The following is a 20,776-nucleotide window of genomic DNA, read 5'->3' as shown; positions in this document are numbered from 1 at the left end:
CAGAGACACAGACAGAGGGAGAAGCAGTCTCCATGCAGGGAGCCTGATGCGGGACTTGATCCCAGGACCCCGGGATCATGACCTGAGCCAAAGGCAGACGCTCAACTACCGAGCCACCCAGGCGTCCCAGTGTAGACGATTTTATTAAAGAAATGTCAAGCATTTTATCCCAGCCAAACCGGAAGCTCAGTTCTGAGCACTGGCTAGAGAAATCCTGCCCTGGAGCCCACTGCCCTCCCCAGGGGCGTGGCCTGGCCAGGCCCTTCCTCCCTATCCCATGCCCCCCTCTTCCCTCCCTCTCCTGGCCCCTCTCTCTGTTCTGTAGAATTCCTACATGCTGGCATGTCAATTAGGATTTCATTTTTCTGTGTTTTTTTTTTTTTTCTATAGAAACCTGTCTTATCGGACCTCTGAGCTTACGAATGACTCCTGTGTCATTTCCACTTCTAGTTATGAACTTTTAACCAAGAAGCATGAGGGCGGGATGCTTTCTTTTGATTAATAGACCTATGACTGTGCTGTGATCGAGAACAGATAACGTAGAAAACGGCATCTGGAAGCTTCAGGAGGAAAGGAACCAAGAAAGGAGCAAAACCGCAAAGGTCCCTCAGAACATCTCGACTCGAAGGGTTTTGACACACTAATTGAAATGTCTGCGAGGGCAGAGACCCAGACCTCTCTGGCCTGTCTTCTCAGCCAGCTGAGAGAAAAAGATTCTCAAAGAAAGTGTATGAGGAACAAAGCATGTGCTGGGTTGCTCTGATCTGCTCAGTTATCTTTATCACTGTCATCTTTTGTTTGTTGTCTATTTGTCTGTAAAAACAAAATCTTCAGAGACAGTTTCCTGGAGTGAGATGGTCCTCGTAAACCAGCTCTGGGGAACACAGGTCACTAGTACTTTGTATTCTCTTCTGAGCAGGGGCAGTTTCAATGGTGACTTTCTTTAAGGATGCTTTTTCTCAAGGGCAGCAGGACTATTAAGTGAGGTGTTAGTTTCACATTTCATAGTTTCTTTCTTAACAAAAACCACATCTTTCAATTCTGCAACATTCAGAAATTTGATACCATCTTTACTTAAATTATAGCCAAATTTCTCAAATATAGTCACGGATGATATTTTATAAAATAAAATCTATGGAAAATCCCTCATTTGTTTTTCTGGGTTGGGTTCTTTTCCCCTTGATTTGACAGAAGGGGCCAAGCTTCTGTCTGCTTTGTGAGATGTCAGCATGAATTTTCAGTAGAGCCAGAAAGTAATTTTAGTATCCATAATGACTTTCACTACAATTGGGTTGCTTAACAGCACAAAAAATAAATATTTAAGTCAACCTTCCCTACAGGATCTAAATATAGATCCATTGGTCTCTGTAGCTCCACTGACAGAGAGGTCATGTTTCTCCAGCTTTGGATTTTTCAGAATTAGACCCCACTTGGCTTTGCATTGGGAAATAAATCCATGTAGCTTTCTAAAGAGAAACTTGATTTACAATTTATTGTCCTTCTCCTGCCTCCTAAAGCCTTGCACTGACTGTAGACATGCTTATTCTGGGCGAGTTTGTCATCTGTTAAAATAAAAAAGCAGCCTGTATGCCCCGAAAAAAATGCACACACGACACAAAACATACAAGAAAGTAAAGCAACAGAAGGCAAATAAGTGTATCGTCTTCCCATTTTAACTCCCCCTCCCTCTTTTTTTTAAGGACTTTCCAAGGAATTTATGTGGGTGGGGGATGATGTAAAGCGTATTTGCTATAAACAGGGGAACTCTATTAGAAAACAAAGGTCAGTTGACATAAACTCTGTGAACCAAGCATCATTTTAGGAGTTCATCAAGAACTGTAGTAGAATCCTGTTGATACACATGTCTGGGTGTTTTTGTTTTCTTTTTCCTAAGACTTATAGGTACCACTGTATTCCCCAAAACACAAGTGCTGCGAACAGACCTGACCCCCAGCTGGCCTCCAGGGCAGCTGTTCTGTAGAATAGATCACAGGTGGTGGATCACAGGTCAGTTCTGCCCTAAGCCTGTGGAGGGATGCACACGGGAACCATCACTGGTACCTTCTGGGTGAAGTGGGTGGGAGAAGGGTGGCGGGGGGACCCCCGCAAAAGTTTGTTGTTCATTTTGAATTTTGTATCATGTTACTGTATTATTTATTTAATAACTAGACACTTACTTGGGAGAGCACACAGATGCACGTGTGCAAGCGCAGTGGGGAGGGGCCGAGGGAGAGGAAGAGAGAATCTTGCTTGAGCAGACACCACACTGAGTGTGCAGCTGGACTCGGGGCTCCATCTCGCCACCCCTGGCTCATGACCTGAGCCAAAACCAAGAGTCTGACACTCAACTGCCAGAGCCACCGGGCACCCCAAATAACGAGAAAAGTGGTTCTGCTCTATTTGTTTAATGGAAACAACTATGGTTCAAAAGCTCTATTTTAGGAGGAAACAAGTCCATCTTAAAGGAGAACTAGAAAGAAAGATCTAGATCTAACTAAAAGGATGTATATGCCAGTTCAGTTACCAAAGGCAAAAGGAGACTGTAGGTGAGCCAAGAAGTCACCCCATTAACTGCAGCCTTATGCTAAATTCCCCTATTCTGCTCAGGGAGTGCACTTCTATAAGGCTGGAGCTGGAACAGCTTTTTAGCAAACTATTGTCTGACTAAGGTTGCTACCAACAGTAATAGCCACCACCTCACAAGAGCTTGGTCTGAGAGCTTGGTCTTGGTCTGAGACCAAGAGCTTGGTCTTGGAGGATGGCATTAGGCCCAAATTCTGAGCAGTTGGAAGGGAAGGCTTGAGGACCAGCAGGGGCTCCAGGAGCCTGGTATGATGGTGGACATCAGAACCAAAATCTGTAGGCGAGAGGAGGAGGGGACTGGGAGGGGCTGGCAGGTATCCATTCATTCACACCAAAAAGTGGCATTCAAAGGATGTCTTTGGCAAGGCATCCAGGCAGAAGGGGATTGGCATAAAGGAGCTTCAGTGCATAAAGGAGATCTAGCGCAGGCTAACGGAAACCAAGCCCTAGCAGGCAGGATGCACACTTGGGAGCTGGGAGGCAGGCGGGCAGAGCCAGCCTGCAGCACCGTGAGACAAGTGCCCAGGGGACCAGCGGAAGCAAGACAGGCCAGCAAATCAGAGATCTGGATTTCCTAATAGCTACAAACACAGGCACTGCAATTGAGAGAGCAATCTGGAAGCCTGCTCCCGGGTGGGGAGCATGGGACCAGAGTGAGACCTGCAGAAGGCAGCCCCCACATGCTGCACTAGGTCCGGGGAGCGGCAAAGTCCTCTAGTAAGAGGGTTCATCCTATAATTACATCTCTGCAGGTGGAGGGAGAGAAAGTTGGAGAGAGCCAGATGGAAGAGTTAAAAAAGGACAAAGGCATGGCTTGCGTTCTGAATGTGCAGGCATCCTAAAGACAATTTTCCAGATTCTTTGTATTTGCCCCCAAACCATATTCCCTTAGATATAGGTCTATGTGTATGTAGCCTTTTAAGTTGTATAGGTTTTGCCATTTTGAAGGTTTGAAGGCATACTGCAAAGTATATAATGTGCCTAAAGAACAAAAATACATTCTGTTTAAGCTGTACCTCAAATTAGATTAATACCTTAATTTTCTGCCTCACCCATTGCAAATTTTCTAGTAGCAAAATTGCTGCGGCTTCTGACAGGATCTGTAAGTCCTGTTGCTCTGTCAAGTGGATATGTCGGTTTAGGGGTGACTTGTACTCTCTCGAAGGGTGAACTTTATGTGAGTGATACATTGATTTTTTTAAAAAAAAGAAGACACGGCCAGGTGTAAAGTCACAGTAAGCTTAGGAGAGAGGAATGAATTCGAAGGAATAGTCTGTGAAAATCCGTTTAGGAGCTATGACATCTGGTCTCATCTGGAGTCAATGACTTCCCCCTTTTTGCCAAGAGGTGTAAAACCCCTGGGTGGGACAACCAGCTGAATGAATCGCGGCCACCCTCCTGAACGGGCAAATTGTCCACATGTTCACATCAGCTGGCGCTCCGCAGGAACCAGGATCTGGAGCCCGGGACACAGCCAGTGGCCTGACAGTGTGCTAAGCAGCCAGCCCTCTTACCAAATTCCCCTAAAAAGAACCTCTCTGTGTCTAACACAAAGCCTCTGCTTATCTCACAGAGACTGTTGCCGCTTTCGAATGGGTCAGAAGCAATTGATAACCTTTATCATCTGAAATGAGGCCCAACCACATATTTCTCTTGTTTGCCTTTGTCATCAACATGGCAGGGGTGCTCCCATATCATTAGGCTCAGATGATTCCGATTGATTAGCATTTGCCTTGACCACACTCAGCTTTACCATTTCACTTCTGTTCATCTCTCTTGCACGCGCATCCACGACTGTGCTGGACACTGAGCAGGGCTGCCCTACAGAGCAACGGATTCCTATGAAGACAAAAAAAAAAAAAAAAAAAAGAGGGAGGAGGGGTGGTTCTTGTTCTCTCATTCTTCCTAGTTTCCACTGGGCTCACGGCCCTTGTCCTTGTCCTGCAGTGAATGTGCGGAGAGCGTCCAGTGCGCAGCGTCCCGGGCCGAGCCCAGCTACAACCTGCCTGGCGCAGCTGGCTCCAACCTCTAGTCTGGGTGCTAGGGAGGAGCACGGTGACCTTGTCACTGACCTCACTCTCCACCCCATCCCTCCTGTAAGCCCTTTGCCAGGCCAAGGTGAGGTCAGAGAGGTCCATGTTGGCTGTGTCCCCCACACCCCACCCAGCCAGCCCAGGGTGTTCGGGGTACGATGCTCCCTTCATCAAACTTCCTCCCATCACTGAGGAAGCCGTCCAAGTGGAGGATACGTGGCTTCTTCTAAGATCTGTTTTCTCTACACATTCAGTCCAGGCTCTTGAGTAGGCAGATGAAGCCCTGGGTGAACTGTCTTACTGTCTCCTACAGCTCTGCTGATGGACCTCTGTGGCCACCCCCACCGCACAAGCCATTTCAGGCGTTGGGGCCTCTGTTGAACTATTCACAGAGTCTTAAGTACTCTTCCCTGCCCTCCTCCCTGCTGCCAGTTCCTTTTCCACCCTCTGGCCAATGTCTCTGCATCCTGTAAGACTGAGCTCACTTATCACATCCCTTAGGACCGCCTCCCTGACCTTCTCCAGCTGAGATAGGGCCCCACCTGCCCATGGGGAGGGAGGTGGTGGTGGTGCTGAACACCGGGGTGTGTGTAAGCCCCTTAAGGGCAGGGTTTGTAACTCTGGATCCCTGAGACCCAGCAGGGAACTTGCCCCTTGGTACAAAGCATTTGTTGGGTCGGTTGTGCCCTGGTTGTGCCCTTTGGAGTCCTACATGGCCACCTGTCAACAGGACTGTTGTTGTTTCTCTCACACCGAGAAAGCTGATGCAGAGAAGAGCTTTTCTATGGTGAAGTGATAAGAATCTCTGAGTGATTGTACGGGACTTGGCTTTTTGTGTTGTTTTGTGTTATGTAGACAGGCAGATTTGCAAATTATATTTGTACTAGAATCATGCAGAAATGAAACAGAGGCTCAAAAACCTTAAGCAGCTTGTGTGTGTATGTGGGGGGGCGGGGTTCTCCCGGCCAGCAGGCGGTCAAGACTCCGAGCTCCAACCCCACAGGGTTCCCATGACAGCTCTTCTGCTTTACAACATTCTCTGCATGTTTAAATTTTTAAAGGTAAGCAGTATTAAGCATCTTATAAAAATCAGAGAAAGTGTGTAAGACCAAATTTGACCTTCCTGGTATATATAATACATGTATTAAAGGGGCCTCCTTATGTTCAACATTGATGAGCATTTGTCCACCATGTGACCGTAATCCATCTTACAACTATGAGCATAACCAGAATATTTTTTTTGTAAGATTTATTTATTTATTTATTTTAGAGAGAGAAAAAGAGAGGGGGAGAGCGTGAGCAGGGGAAGGGGCAGAGGGAAAGAGAGAGAATATCCTCAAGCAGACTCTCCACTGAGCATGGAGCTGGACACCAGGCTCCATCCCAGGACCCTGAGATTGTGACCTGGGCCAAAACCAAGAGTCGGACGTTTAACCGACTGGGCCACCCAGGCGCCCCATAACCAGAATATTTTTAAATGCTTAAATGGATTTTTATACCAGTGTCAGTTGGCTTTATACATTCTTTTTTTTAAATTTAATTAATTATTCATGAGGAGAGAATGGCAGAGACACAGGCAGAGGGAGAAGCAGGCTCCATGCAGGGAGCCCGACGTGGGACTCGATCCCGGGACCCTGGGATCATGCCCTGAGCCAAAGGCAGACACTCAACCACTGAGCCACCCAGGCATCCTGGCTTTATACATTCTTAGTGGGGAATGGGCTACTGTAGCAAAGTGACATTTTAGGCGGAGATAATATCACATAGAGCAGTTTTAGGACTGTTTATGATGTTTTCTTATGCTTTTCGGAAATGAAATTCAATATTGCACCTTTCATTTTATCCAGAAGGGACTTGTGCAGACTCTCTACCTGATGTCAATTTTCCTTTCAGGTGACTTTTCAGATCACACCTCCGTGTACCCGTGAGAGGCATTACGAGCATTTCGGACGGTGCTGTAATAAATGTGAACCAGGTTTGTATTTCTAAGTCACCTTTCCTTGTTCCTCAAAAGTGGGTAGGGCTTTCATTTATTTAGTTTTTGTAATCCAAGGAATAATTTCAGTCCTTCCAGATTTAAAAAAAAAAAAGAAAGAAAGAAAGAAATTGGATAGACTTTCTATGAGAGTGGCAGGTAGTAATGTGTGCCACTCTGAAGACAAAGACCTTTCCATAGATAAAATCACAAGCAGTTGCTGAAACTAGTATTTAATATATGCTGGAATACGGTTTTCTAAAATACTCTTTCTTGAGAAGGCAAGGTTTTAAAACCTTATTTTAGCACTTTGCAATTCAAACTTTCAACACGTAAAATGCAACTCTTATTTAAAAGTATTATAGTGAAATTTGGGGGGGGGGCGGGGAGAATAACCATACTGGAGTCGTTGCCACTGCAAATTGCCTAAGCCCTATTATACCTTTTCCTCAAGAGACTGGTTACCTCTTCCCCATAGTTGCTCTGCCAGAGTGTGCCCGAATATTTCTATAGCCTCGGTGAAGTCCCAGGTCCACAGATTCCTCACTCGCTCATCGTTCTAGGAACGGTGGTTACGTTACATCAAGATCCATTAGGTAGTCAAGCTATAAATATTTCTCAGATGTGCAGAACCAAGATCCAGTGATTTCCTGAGCCTGCATGGGTGCGTGTGTGTGTGTGTGTGTGTGTGCACACATGCATTTGTGTGTGTGTGTGCGCGCGCGCATGCTCTGGTCATACTTTTAACTGAGGGCCCACAGGACACATAGGACAAAAGAAGTTAACTCTCCAGATTGATAATAGAGGGAATTTTGAAGATAGGAGGGCAGGGGCAAAATGAAATTCTTGCTTAGTCCCCAGGGAGCCCCTCAAGTTTTATAGGCACCAGTTTGAAAACCATCATCATTTTCCTTGGTCAGCTGACATGTGGGGTGGAAAGGATGATCTTTTGCTGAGATGAACTATCTGGCTGCTGTGACCACAGGCACAGAAAACCTAGAAGTCATTCTAGCTAACTGGGAGGCCTGAGGAGCCCGTCACTGATAGGTGGCCTCATCTCGTGTTCCATACTGTGTTAGGGGACTCCCTGGAGTTCTTTAAATGATCCAGTAAATTGGTATATCTTTGTTGTTTTGTTATTTGGGGGGATATTTTTCATTGGTGTGTGTGTATGTGTTTTTTTTTTCCTGCAAATTAAAGGGAAGTACATGTCTTCTAAATGCACTACTACCTCTGAAAGTGTGTGCCTGCCCTGTGGCCCGGATGAATACTTGGACACCTGGAATGAAGAAGATAAATGCTTGCTGCATAAAGTGTGTGACACAGGTAAGTCAGTCATACCAGCGGGAAGTGTGGATGAGGGGTATTTTCAGATACAGCAGTGCTGTCTCTTTTGGGGGCGCATAGGAAGATGTTCCGACCTTGGAGCCCCAGAAGTAAGTGTCTCAGATCACAGAAACATTGTGACATTCTTCATTCAACACTTTTGTCCTGGAAAATAATTGTGTCTCAGTTTAATCAGGGAACATATATGTTAACAGTTGACAAAACATTGCCACAATGTTTCTGTGTATGTTGTTACTTAATTTCCACGGAAACCCTGCCAGGTCCTCACAGTTAACCCATTTTAAAGAGGAAGAAACGGAGACCAGGAGAGGTTGGGTGACTTTTCCAAGGCTAACAAATGAGAAGCAGGACTCAAAGCTAGATCTGACTCTCATCTTTCTCCTGAACCCTAAGTGTCTTACTAACTCTACAGTTTGATCTCCTATCAGACTGTTATAGCTTTTTTCTTTTACTCAAAAAAATTTTTAAGGGATCCCTGGGTGGCGCAGCGGTTTGGCGCCTGCCTTTGTCCCAGGGCGTGATCCTGGAGACCCGGGATCGAATCCCACGTCGGGCTCCCGGTGCATGGAGCCTGCTTCTCCCTCTGCCTGTGTCTCTGCCTCATTCTCTCTCTCTCTCTCTCTGTGACTATCACAAATAAATAAAAAAAATTAAAAAAAATTTTTTAATTATAGTTTAATTGTAGGAATCAGAATCAAAGTATGTCCCTTAACCTAAAGATTCCTTTCCTTCTCTCCCTTTTTTCTTTTTCCATTTAATCTCTCTGTTGGAGAAACTGTGTTTTTTTTTTTTAAGATAGATTTATTTATTTATTTATTTATTTATTTATTTATTTATTTATTTATTCATGAGAGACACAGAGAGAGAGAGGCAGAGATACAGGCAGAGGGAGAAGCAGGTTCCACGCAGGGAGCCCGACGTCTCGGGTCTCCAGAATCAGGCCCTGGGCTGAAGGCGGCGCTAAACCACTGAGCCACCCGGGCTGCCCCAGAAACTGTGTTATTAACCCTATAGGTTACAGGATTCTTGTGGATCAGTCTGATTTCTGCTGGTTGCATTCCTTTGATGTCATTTAACATATTTGTCCCATCTCCTATATTTCATGTAGAGTGGTTGTTGGATCTAAAAGGCTGATCAGATGCTGGTTTGTATTTTTTTTTAATTTTGTTTTTTATTTTTTTTATTTTTATTTTTATTTTTTTTGCCAAACTGCTTCATAGTTGGCATAATATAGTTCGGTCAGGGATCATATAGTACCTGCTTATCCCTCTTCTTTTGATATGAACAGGTTGACCATCAGGCCTAGATCTGTTTTCATGAGGAGCTGTAGAAAGGTGACCTTCCATCAGTCCTTCTTCATGAATGGCTGGAATGCTTTATAAAGGGAAGCTTCCCTTGTCAACTATCTGTTGCCCTAAAGTAAAGTATATATGGGAAAGGCTGAATGAATGCTTGTAGCTTTATTTGCCACTTTTCAACATAATGACTTGATCACCAAGCTTTCCCAAAGGGTTTATATGAATATTATAAACTCAACCATTCAGACATATTTGAGGTGTTTTTAATAGATTATAGTTACTAGTTGTATGGGTGCTCAGATGGTCTCACCTCTTCACCCCCTGCCCAAGTCTTTGCCATGACCCCAGGTGACTCTAAGAGCCCTCCTTGCTTCCAGGTTCATCTTGGACATTTCCTGCCCCAAACTCGAAGCAGCCATTTCTTTAAGAATTCCTGATTGCTTCCGGGGGGAACATCTTACTTAGCAACCTCTAGTCTGGGTGCTAGGGAGGTTCATTGTGACCGGATTGATCCTTGTTTATAGATTCTTTTCAGTGGACAGAACTAGGAGTTAAGTTTTTGTTTTTGTTTTTGTTTTTTTTAAACATCATAATTTTCAAGTGTGTTAGAGACAGCTGGCCGATTGTGGCCACAGAAGGTACATGGAAACTCCACTGAGCAGAAGCATCTGATCAAGTCTTTTTTCTTTCCCAGTGCTTAGTAATGACCTTGACTCACTGCTGTCTCTTGGAAATAAAGATTCATTCTGTCTACTGCTAAAGTTGACTAAAGCCTCAAACCTGGTGCATATTTAAAATTCTGTCAAAATTGTTCATCACCACACAGGCTTACATTCACTCACAATTGAGAAGGGTGGTGGAATTAGGATTTTCCAAGGGAGTGACCCTTGTCTATATATGTTCTGGGCATTATGCACATGTTTATGCAGATTGGCCTTGGTGCTGCACAACTGATTTGGGCTCCAGAGAGGGCACACAGGGACACAGGAAGATTTCTCCAGGTTTGCCATGCTCTGGTCTGAAAAGAATGGGAATAGGAAATATCCCCGCCCTGCTGGCTGTACTTTGAGACAGCAAAGGAGACAGGGATCTAGTTTGCCTGCTTCCTTTTCCCTTGGAACTGAGTCCTAGGCCATTAAGGCTTCTATCACAGGGTAGCGCAGACGGAGTGACTTAAACAACAAACATTTATTTCTCACAGTTCTGGAGGCTGGAAGTGGGAGATCAGGGCACCAGCATTGTTGGGTTCTTGGTGAGAGCCCTCTTTAGGATTTCAAGACACTGTTTTTCTTGCTGTGTTTCCACATGTGAAGAACAGAGGGAGGAAGCAAGCTATCTACTGTCTCTCTTCTTTTTAAGATTTTTTATTTTTTCATTTGAGAGATAGAGAGCAAGCACACAGAGGGAGAGGGAGAGGCAGACTGCCTACTGAGTGGAGAGCATGATGTGGGGCTCAATCCCAGGACCCTGAGATCATGACCTGAGCAGAAGACAGACGCTTAACCGACTAAGCCACCCAGGTGCCCCTTTACTATTTTTTTCTCTCTCTCTTTTTTAAAGATTTTATTTATTCATGAGAGAGACACACAGAGAGAGTGAGAGAGAGGCAGAGACACAGGCAGGCTCCATGCAGGGAGCCTGCCGTGGGACTCGATCCCGGGTCTCCAGGATCAGGCCCTGGGCTGAAAGCGGCGCTAAACCGCTGAGCCACCAGGGCTGCCCTACTATCTCTTTTATAAAGACACAAATCCCACTCATGTGCTCTCCAACCTCATGGCCTGATCACCTCCCAAAGCTGCATCTCCTAGTATCATCACGATGGGGGTTAAGATTTCAACATGAATTCTGAGGGGACACAAACATTAGTCCATGACAAACTCCTGTAAGTACTCAGGAGTCTAAGTACCTGGGCTATTGACAGTCCAGGTGAGATGGGGTCCTATAGGGGTCGAAAGTCTGTTTCAAAGAATATTATTGTGTTGTATCGTGTGTGTGTGTGTGTGTGTACGTTGATTCTTGTTATTCGTAGAATAATGTCAGGGTTCTGAACTAGCAAATGCTGAACCACTGCTCCTAGGGGAAATACAGAGTTAGGTTCCTGTGAGCCTCTGGGCACAACATTTTTGTTAACCCATCCACACATAACCTTGTTTTATGGGTTTCTGTTTAAAGACATCTCAGTAAATATTTTGACTCATTAACATTGTTCTTAGAAGCGACAGTGCTGTCACTCATGCTTGAACATGTATTCATCTAACACGTATTTTCTCCATGAGACACATCACAGCCTTCTTGGGTCTGGTAACGCCACTCAGCACCTGGGCACTATGATTATGGGCCATTTTAAGCAGTGGAATCATTTACGAAAAGCACAGGAATACCAAAAATGGGACACCAAGTAGACCACAAAAAGGACGCTTGTTTCCAACATAAGGGTTGTAACAAGAAGGCTGAGTGTGACTTTGTTTGACCTCAGCTAAGAGCAGGCAGGTCCAGCCAGTGGCTCAATGTTTCCACTGTTCTGCACTTGTCCAAGAATGACTGCCAAAGTGCCAGGAGTACTGATTTGGGGGTTATAATGAAATTTTAGTGAGTACATGAAATTGCAAAAATGAGTAAACAAATAATGCTGTGTGTGTGTCAACATGACCTCTATTCCACTGAAACCAGAATGGGCAAGGAGGGACAAGGAGGAGAGCACTTGGCCATGTGTTGTGGGAAAAGAGACAACACACGGGTTGCCCTAAGTGTTTGGGGAGATTCACTTCCAACTGTGTCATCAGGCTCAGCCTCTGTAATGCATTCACTTTTCTAACTACCTGTGACCCCTGTTTGCACTACTCTGAATACTCCTGTGGTCCCACAGGATCCCAAGATGAATCCCCAGGCTCCAGAACCCTATTTTTCTCAGGTTTGATCTAGCATTCGTGTTAAGAATATTTCTCACGTTTGAGTTTACTAAAAACCAAGAAACTGCGAAGACTATTTTTGGATTTGCCAAAATAGTCAAGGATCATAAGCTCCCCAGTTCTTAATCCTCCTCCTGAGGAGAAAACTGACTTAAAAAAAAAAAAAAAACTATAAGACTCTTAATTATTGAGAAGAGGAGTGGAGGAGGGAAATCCCTGGTAGGGTTGTTTCCCAAAGCTACTGTCCTGAATGAGGGGTGGGGGTGGTGGTGGTGGTGGGGACGTGGAGGGTGAGCAGCCAGGCGGGGGTAGGGTGGGGTGGGAGGTGCAGCTGGGGTGGGGCGGGGGGGGGGGGGTTGATGCGGGACGTGGAGGGTGAGCAGCCAGGGCGGGGGGGGGGGGGGGGGGGGGCGGGGTGCGGGAGGTGGAGGGTGAGCAGCCAGGCGGGGGTAGGGTGGGGTGGGGGGTGCAGCTGGGGTGGGGCGGGGGGGGCGGTGATGCGGGACGTGGAGGGTGAGCAGCCAGGGCAGGGGGCGTGCGGGAGGTGGAGGGTGAGCAGCCTGGGCTGGGAGGTGCAGAACGTGGAGGGTGGGCAGCTGGGGCGGGGCTGCGGGGGGCGGTGCCGGACATGTAGGGTGAGTAGCCAGGGTGGGGGTGCGGGTTGGGGGAGGTGGAGGGTGAGCACCTGGGGTTGGGGGGGTGCGGGACGTGGAGGGTGAGCAGCCAGGGAGGAGGGGTGGGTGCGGAAGGTGGAGGGTGAGCACCGGGGCGGGGGGGGGGGGGGGGGGAGGGGTGGAGGGGAGGGGGTGTTGCGGGATGTGGCGGGTGAGCAGCTGGGGGAGGTGCGGGAGGTGGAGGGTGAGCAGGCGGGGCAGGGGTGGGTGGGTGGGTGCGGGAGGTGGAGGGTGAGGAGGTGGGGCGGGGGGGTGGGTGCGGGCGGTGGAGGGTGAGCACGGGGGGGGGGGGGGGGCGGTGCCGGGGGGGTGGGGTGCGGGCTGTGGTGGGTGAGTACGGGGGGGGGCGGGGGGGACGGGGGGTGCAGGCGGTGGAGGGTGAGCACGGGGGGGGGGCGGGGGGTGCAGGCGGTGGAGGGTGAGCACGGGGGGGGTGCCGGGGGTGCGGGCGGTGGAGGGTGAGCACGTGGGGGGGCGGGGGGTGCGGGAGGTGGAGGGTGAGCAGGCGGGGGGGTGCGGGCGGTGGAGGGTGAGCACCGGGGGGTGCCGGGGGGTGCGGGCGGTGGAGGGTGAGCACCGGGGGGTGCCGGGGGGTGCGGGCGGTGGAGGGTGAGCACGGGGGGGGTGCGGGGGGTGCGGGCGGTGGAGGGTGAGCCGCCGCTGTGTGTCTCCCGCAGGCAAGGCCCTGGTGGCGGTGGAGCCCGGCAACCGGACGGCCCCGCGCCGCTGCGCCTGCACCGCGGGCTACCACTGGAGCGCCGACTGCGACTGCTGCCGCCGCAACGCCGAGTGCGCGCCCGGCTTCGGCGCCCTGCACCCGGGTACGGCTCGGCTCGGCTCGGCTCGGCTCGGCTCGGCTCCGGCTCCGGCTCCGGGTGGCGCCCGCGGCTCTCGCGGGCCGAGCAGGCTCTGGGAGGCGACCGGCCCCACGCCCGGGGAGCAGGGCCCCGCTGCGAGCTCTTCCCGGGGAGTGTGGGCGCGGCCCACGCGCTGCCCTGAAGGCTCCTCCGTCTGGGGAACCTTGGGGTCCCCCCCCACCCCCTTAGGCAGGCCCGGGTAATGCAGGGGGCCTCAGACTTTTTTTGTTTTTAAGGCTGGCTCACCCCCTTGGAAGAATTTTGAAGAACCATGCGCCCCTGGCAGACTTAGGTTGGCAGCTAATGTTTTTTATTGCCAAGTTAAAGAGTTGCTAAGGAATTCGTTTCCAAGGAATTATAACAGCAGTAACACTTTTAAAAATGGAATTCAGTGGCACCTAAACAGCAGAGCAATTTGATAAACACCATCATCCTTTTAAAAATGCACTCATGATCCTTCACTGTTGGAAGATTTATACAGTTCTTGTCCTTCCTTTGATTTGTATCCATTTCACCTGCCCCATAGAATTTTATCCTAATGCGTTTTTATGCTTGGAGGGCTTTGACTAATCACCTCTCCATGCACTTTCACATCAAAAATATGTACCGATTTGAGATCGTAATTTTAAAAAATTTCCTGTGACTCAAGGTTCAAAGAGTTAAAAACACTCCTGGGCTAAGTTGTTATTACAGTTATTACACGATTGTCAAAAAGTAATATATTTTGCTATAATATAATTGTAAAAGCTTTAGGTACTTAATAATGGGGGAGTTTCTTTTCTGATTCATATATTCATGGTCGAATATTATCTGTTGCTAAAATGTAACAGATTTCAACATTAATTCCGCTTCCACTAAGTGCTGAGAAACTTGTGTACATAAATAACTAAAGGGTAAGGAAGGCTTCTGGCAGAGGAGTGTCAGTTCTTTCAACACTTTCTGAGTCCCATGTGCAGGCCACATAGTGATGGGGATCAAAAGCTGTTTTTAATGATCTCTCTGTTAAGAACTCAGTTGTGTTCTCAGTTTTGTTAAAAGTAAAGAAATAGGTATCTTTTTGTCAAAAAAGTATTTCTTAAAGTCATTTACTTTTCTGACTTCTAGAAAGTATCCCCCAGCAGTTTTTTCAAGATGTAACAAACTGATGACTCATACCTGTTAGTCTTTCACTTAGAGGCATCCCCTGTTTTAACCCGGGAGACTTGGACAGGCTTAGGAGAGTTAAGATAGTCTGTTTTTCAATTCATACAGAAGAAGATGTCCATCAGAGTCTCACTGGTGCAGTCAGCCCCTATTACCAAATGTATCAACTAAACCAGATGAGCTTTCTCTTGGAAAAAGTTCAACTTAATTTTTTTTTTTTTTTTTTTTTTTTAAAGAAAGAGAGAGAGCAGGGGAGGAACAGAGGGAGAAGGAGAGAGAGAATCTGAAGCAGGTTCCACACCCCATGGTGGAGCCTGGCTCCGGGCTCAATCTCATGGCCTTGAGATCATGACTTGAGCCAAAATCAAGAGTCAGATGGATGCTTAACCGACAGCCACCCAGGCGCCCCTTGATTTTTTTAATTATTAAAATAAATCTCCCTATGACAGCCAACTCCCTTATAAATTCAATTCTAAGACAAGGCCCCGAGGCTTTCAGTATGGAGGTGCTCTGAACACTTGAGTTTTCTGATGCCAGTATTTCGACTTATGGTAGCTTTTGGCAAAGCAGGATTTGGAGTGGGTAAGCAGCATGCCTTCTTTTGTGAAGTGGGGAAAGTGTGATTGTGTGAGGGGAAAAGAGAAAGGAGAACATGCAAGATGCCCCTGGCAGGTCAGTGTTTCAAAGAGTAGATGTGGGAGTCAAGTACATGGATTTAATGCCCTTAAAGCTTCGTTTTTAAGGGTTACTCTTTTAAGAGTGTGTTAATATTTTAAAAGCTGTTTGGATTAATGTGACAACTAGATGTTAACTGGGTTTTTGTTAATATTGTTACAAAGTGAGTCAGATTAGTAGATTGAGGAGGGGGGTACCGTGCTTATTGAGGCAATTGCAGAAATCAAGAATGTACTTCCCATTTGACTTTGGGCAAAGAAAATCTAATTCCTTATTTTAGTGTTTTATTTTTGAAAATAAATCACAGAAGTGCTACTAATTTCAAGAGTAAATTGTGGTTTTGGCACTAGTCAATTGCCCGATTGTGATACCACACGGAAGCCAATGTTCTTCTTTATTGGAATTACCAAAGGGTCCTCCTGTGTCCATTGCAGGGAGGCTACTAGATGTAGGAAGTTGGAGACAGGTCCGATTTTGATAATGTAGCTGATGAGGAATGTGAGAGCTGAAGAAAGCTTCCCAACCAGGACCAATTCCTGCTTTCACTGCTGTGGCTTAAGGCAGGGGTTCAAAAGCCATCCCACCACTTGTATTTCTGTAGATAGAGTTTTATTAGAAACACAGCCACATCTGTTTGCTTATATATTATCTATGATGCTTTCATACTACAAGTAATTACAGCAGAGTTCAGAGGGGCCTGCAAAGCCCAAGATATTTACCCTATGGCCCTTTATAGAAAACATTTGCTGCTAACTCTTGGTTTAAAAGAGAGAGGCCTATAGGGTTTTTTTGGGAGGTGGGGTGGGGGAGGAAGGTTGTTTTTGTTTGAGAAAAGTTTGTGGCAGTCACTCTTGTGTTTGGACTGGTAAGCTGTATCTGGTCAGAAGGAATCAGGATAGGAAATTTTCCTTAAACACAGGAAAAGGGCTGTCATTCTCTGTAGACAAAGACTATATAAACCCAAAAAAGGCTGAAAGGAGAGAGTAGACAGGTGCCTGTTGAAACTAGGGAGATAGCAGGCTCCCCGGCTGGAAAACAGTATCCGTGACCAGGACAGTGACTCAGAACAGCCCAGAATCGGTACCTAAGTTGGATGCTGACGTTAGTGGCTTAATGAGGAGCCTGTTGCCTTGGTCTGTGACCTCCTGCTGGGACTGGGGATCCCCTGAATCCACGAGGCCCTAGGGCAATCGACATCAGGCCATGAGGGTGGTTTGGGGAGGCCGGAGGCTCAGCGGGCGGTTCCTGATCTCTGGTCCTCTGAACATCATCCTGGCCGATCTCTAAGTGTCCCCTTTTGCTCTGGTTGTTCTCTTGTCCGTTTGTTTTTTCGACAGTGCAGCTCAACAAGGACACGGTATGCAAGCCCTGCCTCCTAGGCTACTTCTCCGATGTCTTTTCTTCCACTGAGAAATGCAAACCCTGGACCAAGTAAGTGACTTGGTAAAAAAAAAAAAAAAGTAAGAGTTTGTTGATTTTAAACTCAGCCCGGGCCATCTCGTCTAGGTTGAAAACAGACTGATTCAGTTTGGCGAGGCTTTTTCTCAAACCCATTTTCTATCCGTGCAGCGTGGGGAAAAGAAATCAGCACGACTGATCTTCAGCTTTGATGTGTGACAGCCACTCTGTTGCTTTTCAGATTCAATTGGACCGAACCTTTGACTTACAGTGGCAGCTTCTCTTTTCCTTCTTCCAACCTTAGTTATTTGAAAATGATTTACAATGTTTATTATCGTTCACTCACCACTCCCATGCTTCCCAGCTTCCCCACACCACTGGCTCGTCCCGAGATGTGTGTGTGTGGGGGGGTGTGTGTGTGTGTGTGTGTGTGTAGATGCCTCCTGTTTATATAAATGTTTGCATACTCTAAACACCTTGGGTTTTATAACATAATGAGTGCTAAAGGAAGCTCATTCCATACGTGTTCACTTAGGTCTTTGTGGCCTTTTGCAGCTTGGTATTTCATCGTAGAGATGTACCATAGTTTAATTTAATAAATTCCCTATTGGTAGTCATTTAGGTAGTTTCCAGTCTGCTGCACTAATAAATAACTCTGCACTGAATCATTTCATATATATCCTGGGTTTCATACTTAATGTCAATATACGTGTGTGTAGTAGAATTATATGTGTATATATACAATGTCTGTTTATATAGTAGAATTATATGTATATGTATATACATGTATAGTGTGTATGTATATAGTATGTATAGTAGAATTATATGTATATATAGTGTATATAATTATATATATAATATACATTATTATTAATATTGATATATATATAATGGAATTTTTGGGTCCTTCCATTACATGCCTATGTTAAATACTAGTATATTCCCAATATATTTTTTAAAGATTTATTTATTTATTTAAGAGAGAGAGAGTAGGGGAGGGGCAAGGGAGAAGGAAGGAGAATCTTCAAGAAGACTCCCTGCTGAGTATGGAGCTTGATGCAGGACTCGATCTCATGACCCTGAGCTCATGACATGAGCTGATATCAAGAGTTGGACACTTAACCAAGCAGCCACCCGGGTGTTCCTCAATATATTAAGTCTCATTAGATATTTATTTTCTGATCCACTTATCCAAGTTTTACATTGAAAAGATTTTTTTGTGTGTGTTTTCAATGTCAAAAGAGCATTCATCAAAAGTTTATCACTCAGCCAAGGCAATTAAAGCATTTGGAATCTTCTTTACTGAAGGCACCAATGTGCTCTCTTTTGGACCATAGTGTTAGAGTGGTTCTTAGAGAATACTGGTAGTGGTTATTTTTGCTTATTTATTTGTCCAGGCTTCCGACGTGTGGACAGACACTGGGGATTCAGATGTGCAGGAGGACCTCTCAGTTCTCCTGAAGGAGCTAGAAATCTAGTGAAGTAGAGCCTTTTGTAGTGCGTGTTTTGTTTTTAAACAAGAATATAAAAGCAAAAGCGCTTAACTACCTTTACCTCCACAGCTGTAGCATTCTTGGAGAGAAGGAAGTACGTCATGGGACTGATAAATCAGATGTGGTTTGTAGTTCTTCTCTGCCATCTACAAAGCCACCAAAAGGTATGTTTAAACAGAACAGGTTGGTTGTAGATGTGCTCAGTCTAGTCAGCAACTCTAGATTTCTCCCAAATTACATGTCGTGTCTCAAGGGATTTATTTCTCCCTCTTCATCCTATCATATCCGTGGTCACCTTTCACTTTTAACTCCAGGTATTTTAACTCCAGGTATGTTGTTTATTTGAAAATTTCCTACTCTGAAATGGATAACAATAAAGTATTCATACATACAAAAGAAAGAAAGAAAGAACAGAAACTGAGCTACAAATTTCATGAATTAAAATGCCCAAATATGGCAGGATTGTGGAAGGTCACAGTAGGGGTATCTGCGGGAGATCTTGGTCACTAACCAGAGTTAGAATATAGCCATCGTTATATATGGCATATTTTGTAGATCAAGTAATCTTCAGTAGAGTTTTGAAGCCTGACAAAGTTGACAGTTAATGGTGGATGCTGGTGTTACCCGAGGTGTGAGATGGTGCAGAGTAGGTCCAAAGATGGAAACGCCAAGCGCAGCAGGAAGAACCCAGGCCACAGGTTAATGGGGTTAATGAACTGAGAAAATCAGGGGTAAGATTTTATATTTTGGGAAACAGGAGGATATCTAAGCGTTCTCGATATGGAGTTAACACAGAGTAACATTCAAAAAAGACCATTTTAAAGATAACATTGAAAAAAACTGAGGGAATAAAAAGTTACTTTAAACAAGAGAGGGGAGGAGAGGCAAGACTCCCAGAAACCAGGGCTGGTTAACCAAGAGTTCATAATATAAAGGATCTAGCAGGGAAGTGATCAAGGGGAAATGCGAGACATGGCCAAGTCCACGTTGTGCTGTAGATGAAATACTGAAACACTTTGCAGGATGGCTGTAGTGCTGTTCTCATGACCAGCAGAGCCCTGGTGCCATGCTGTTCTTTGGAAAGAGATATGGGAAGGGGCTTCCTTTGGCCTCAGAGGCCATTCAGCTGCAGAGATTGACGTGTTCTGTAGGTGGGCAAAGGTGGAACTGGCTGGTGTGGTCAAGGTAATTAGAGTTGTGCTAAAGTAGCCACTTTTATTTATTTATTCATTAAAGATTTAATCTAATTATTTTAGAGAGAGAGCATGAGCAGAGGGAGGGGCAAGGGGAGAGGGAGAAGCAGATGCCACACTGAGCAGGGAGCCCATCGTGGGGCTTGATCCCAGGACCCCAAGATCATGACCTGAGCTGAAGTCAGATGCTTAACCGACTCAGGTTAAGACATTTAGGCACCCCAAGTACCTACTTTTAAAGATGGTCGTGAGCTGGCTTCCTGCAGAGTGATGCCAGGCGTGGGGTTGGCTGCAGTGTTGGTGTCACTCTTTCAGAGGGGGTTGCACCCTCTGCACACCTGTGGTCAGAGTCAGGGACCATCCTTCTTCGCCAATGCCAGACCAACATCTTTGATTCTGGGCTTTGATTCAAAGGGTTTTGTTTTTAAATAAAAATGAAAATAATCTGAGAATTAAATTATCTTTAACACCTTTTCCTCCTTTCTCCTTTTCTTCCAATACAGAACCCCAGATTTACTTGCCCAGTTTAATTATTCTGCTTCTCTTCATATCCGTGGCATTAGTTGCTGCTGTCATCTTTGGTGTTTATTATAGGAAAAAAGGAAAAGCACTAACAGGTACTGTGTCTATGCTGGTTTTTGAAAATTAATCTTAAAGAAAGGAGATGCATTTCTAGGTATACGCTTTGGAAGACACATATTGCCTGTGACAGCCTCTGATGATCCGCCCACAGTAAGTGCCTTGACTCGGTTGCAGTTACTTACACTAAGGAGAAATACCCTCTATACCTCATTTTTTCTATTGTCCTCTGGCCAAAAAAATAAACAAAAACCCATGGTGCCTGTTGATGTGTAAGCCAACAAAATCTGCCAGGTTCAGGAAACTGATGACCTGTAAGTTGTATGTTCATGTCAGTTGCCTTTATCCAAGAATTACCAACATTTTTTATGTACCCACTTAACATAGAGACAAATGTTCAGGTAAATGGCAGGTGGAAAGTGTTGACTGGGATCTTACCTTGAGATATGAATATAAAATTGTGAAAATCAGCTACCTCATATTCAGTAAAATGTAGGTGCTCATTCTTAGAATGAATAGTCTGGTGTTAACCTTGTTTCTTGGGAACAATTTCTTCACAAACAATTGTCCCATAGTGCCTTTTAACATCATTGCATATTTGACATTTACAAAGTTAAAA

The 20,776-nt window shown here is 45.8% G+C and overlaps 1 protein-coding gene across 1 annotated transcript in view; it reads left to right on the top strand.

The window, feature by feature from the left end:
* Window positions 1-20,776, top strand: part of TNFRSF11A (TNF receptor superfamily member 11a) — a 75,532-nt gene that overhangs the window by 13,443 nt on the left and 41,313 nt on the right. Inside the window, exons 2-7 of the mRNA XM_072821530.1 lie at window positions 6,510-6,591; window positions 7,792-7,917; window positions 13,497-13,640; window positions 16,832-16,925; window positions 18,455-18,549; window positions 20,082-20,195. Coding sequence (XP_072677631.1) covers window positions 6,510-6,591; window positions 7,792-7,917; window positions 13,497-13,640; window positions 16,832-16,925; window positions 18,455-18,549; window positions 20,082-20,195 — 655 coding nt within the window. The remainder of the gene's footprint in view (window positions 1-6,509; window positions 6,592-7,791; window positions 7,918-13,496; window positions 13,641-16,831; window positions 16,926-18,454; window positions 18,550-20,081; window positions 20,196-20,776) is intronic.

The sequence above is a fragment of the Canis lupus genome, chromosome 1 (assembly GCF_048164855.1).
Source record: "Canis lupus baileyi chromosome 1, mCanLup2.hap1, whole genome shotgun sequence".
Taxonomy (NCBI): Eukaryota; Metazoa; Chordata; class Mammalia; order Carnivora; family Canidae; genus Canis; species Canis lupus.
Note: the sequence above shows the minus strand (reverse complement) of the source record. Positions and strands in the feature narration are given on the sequence as shown.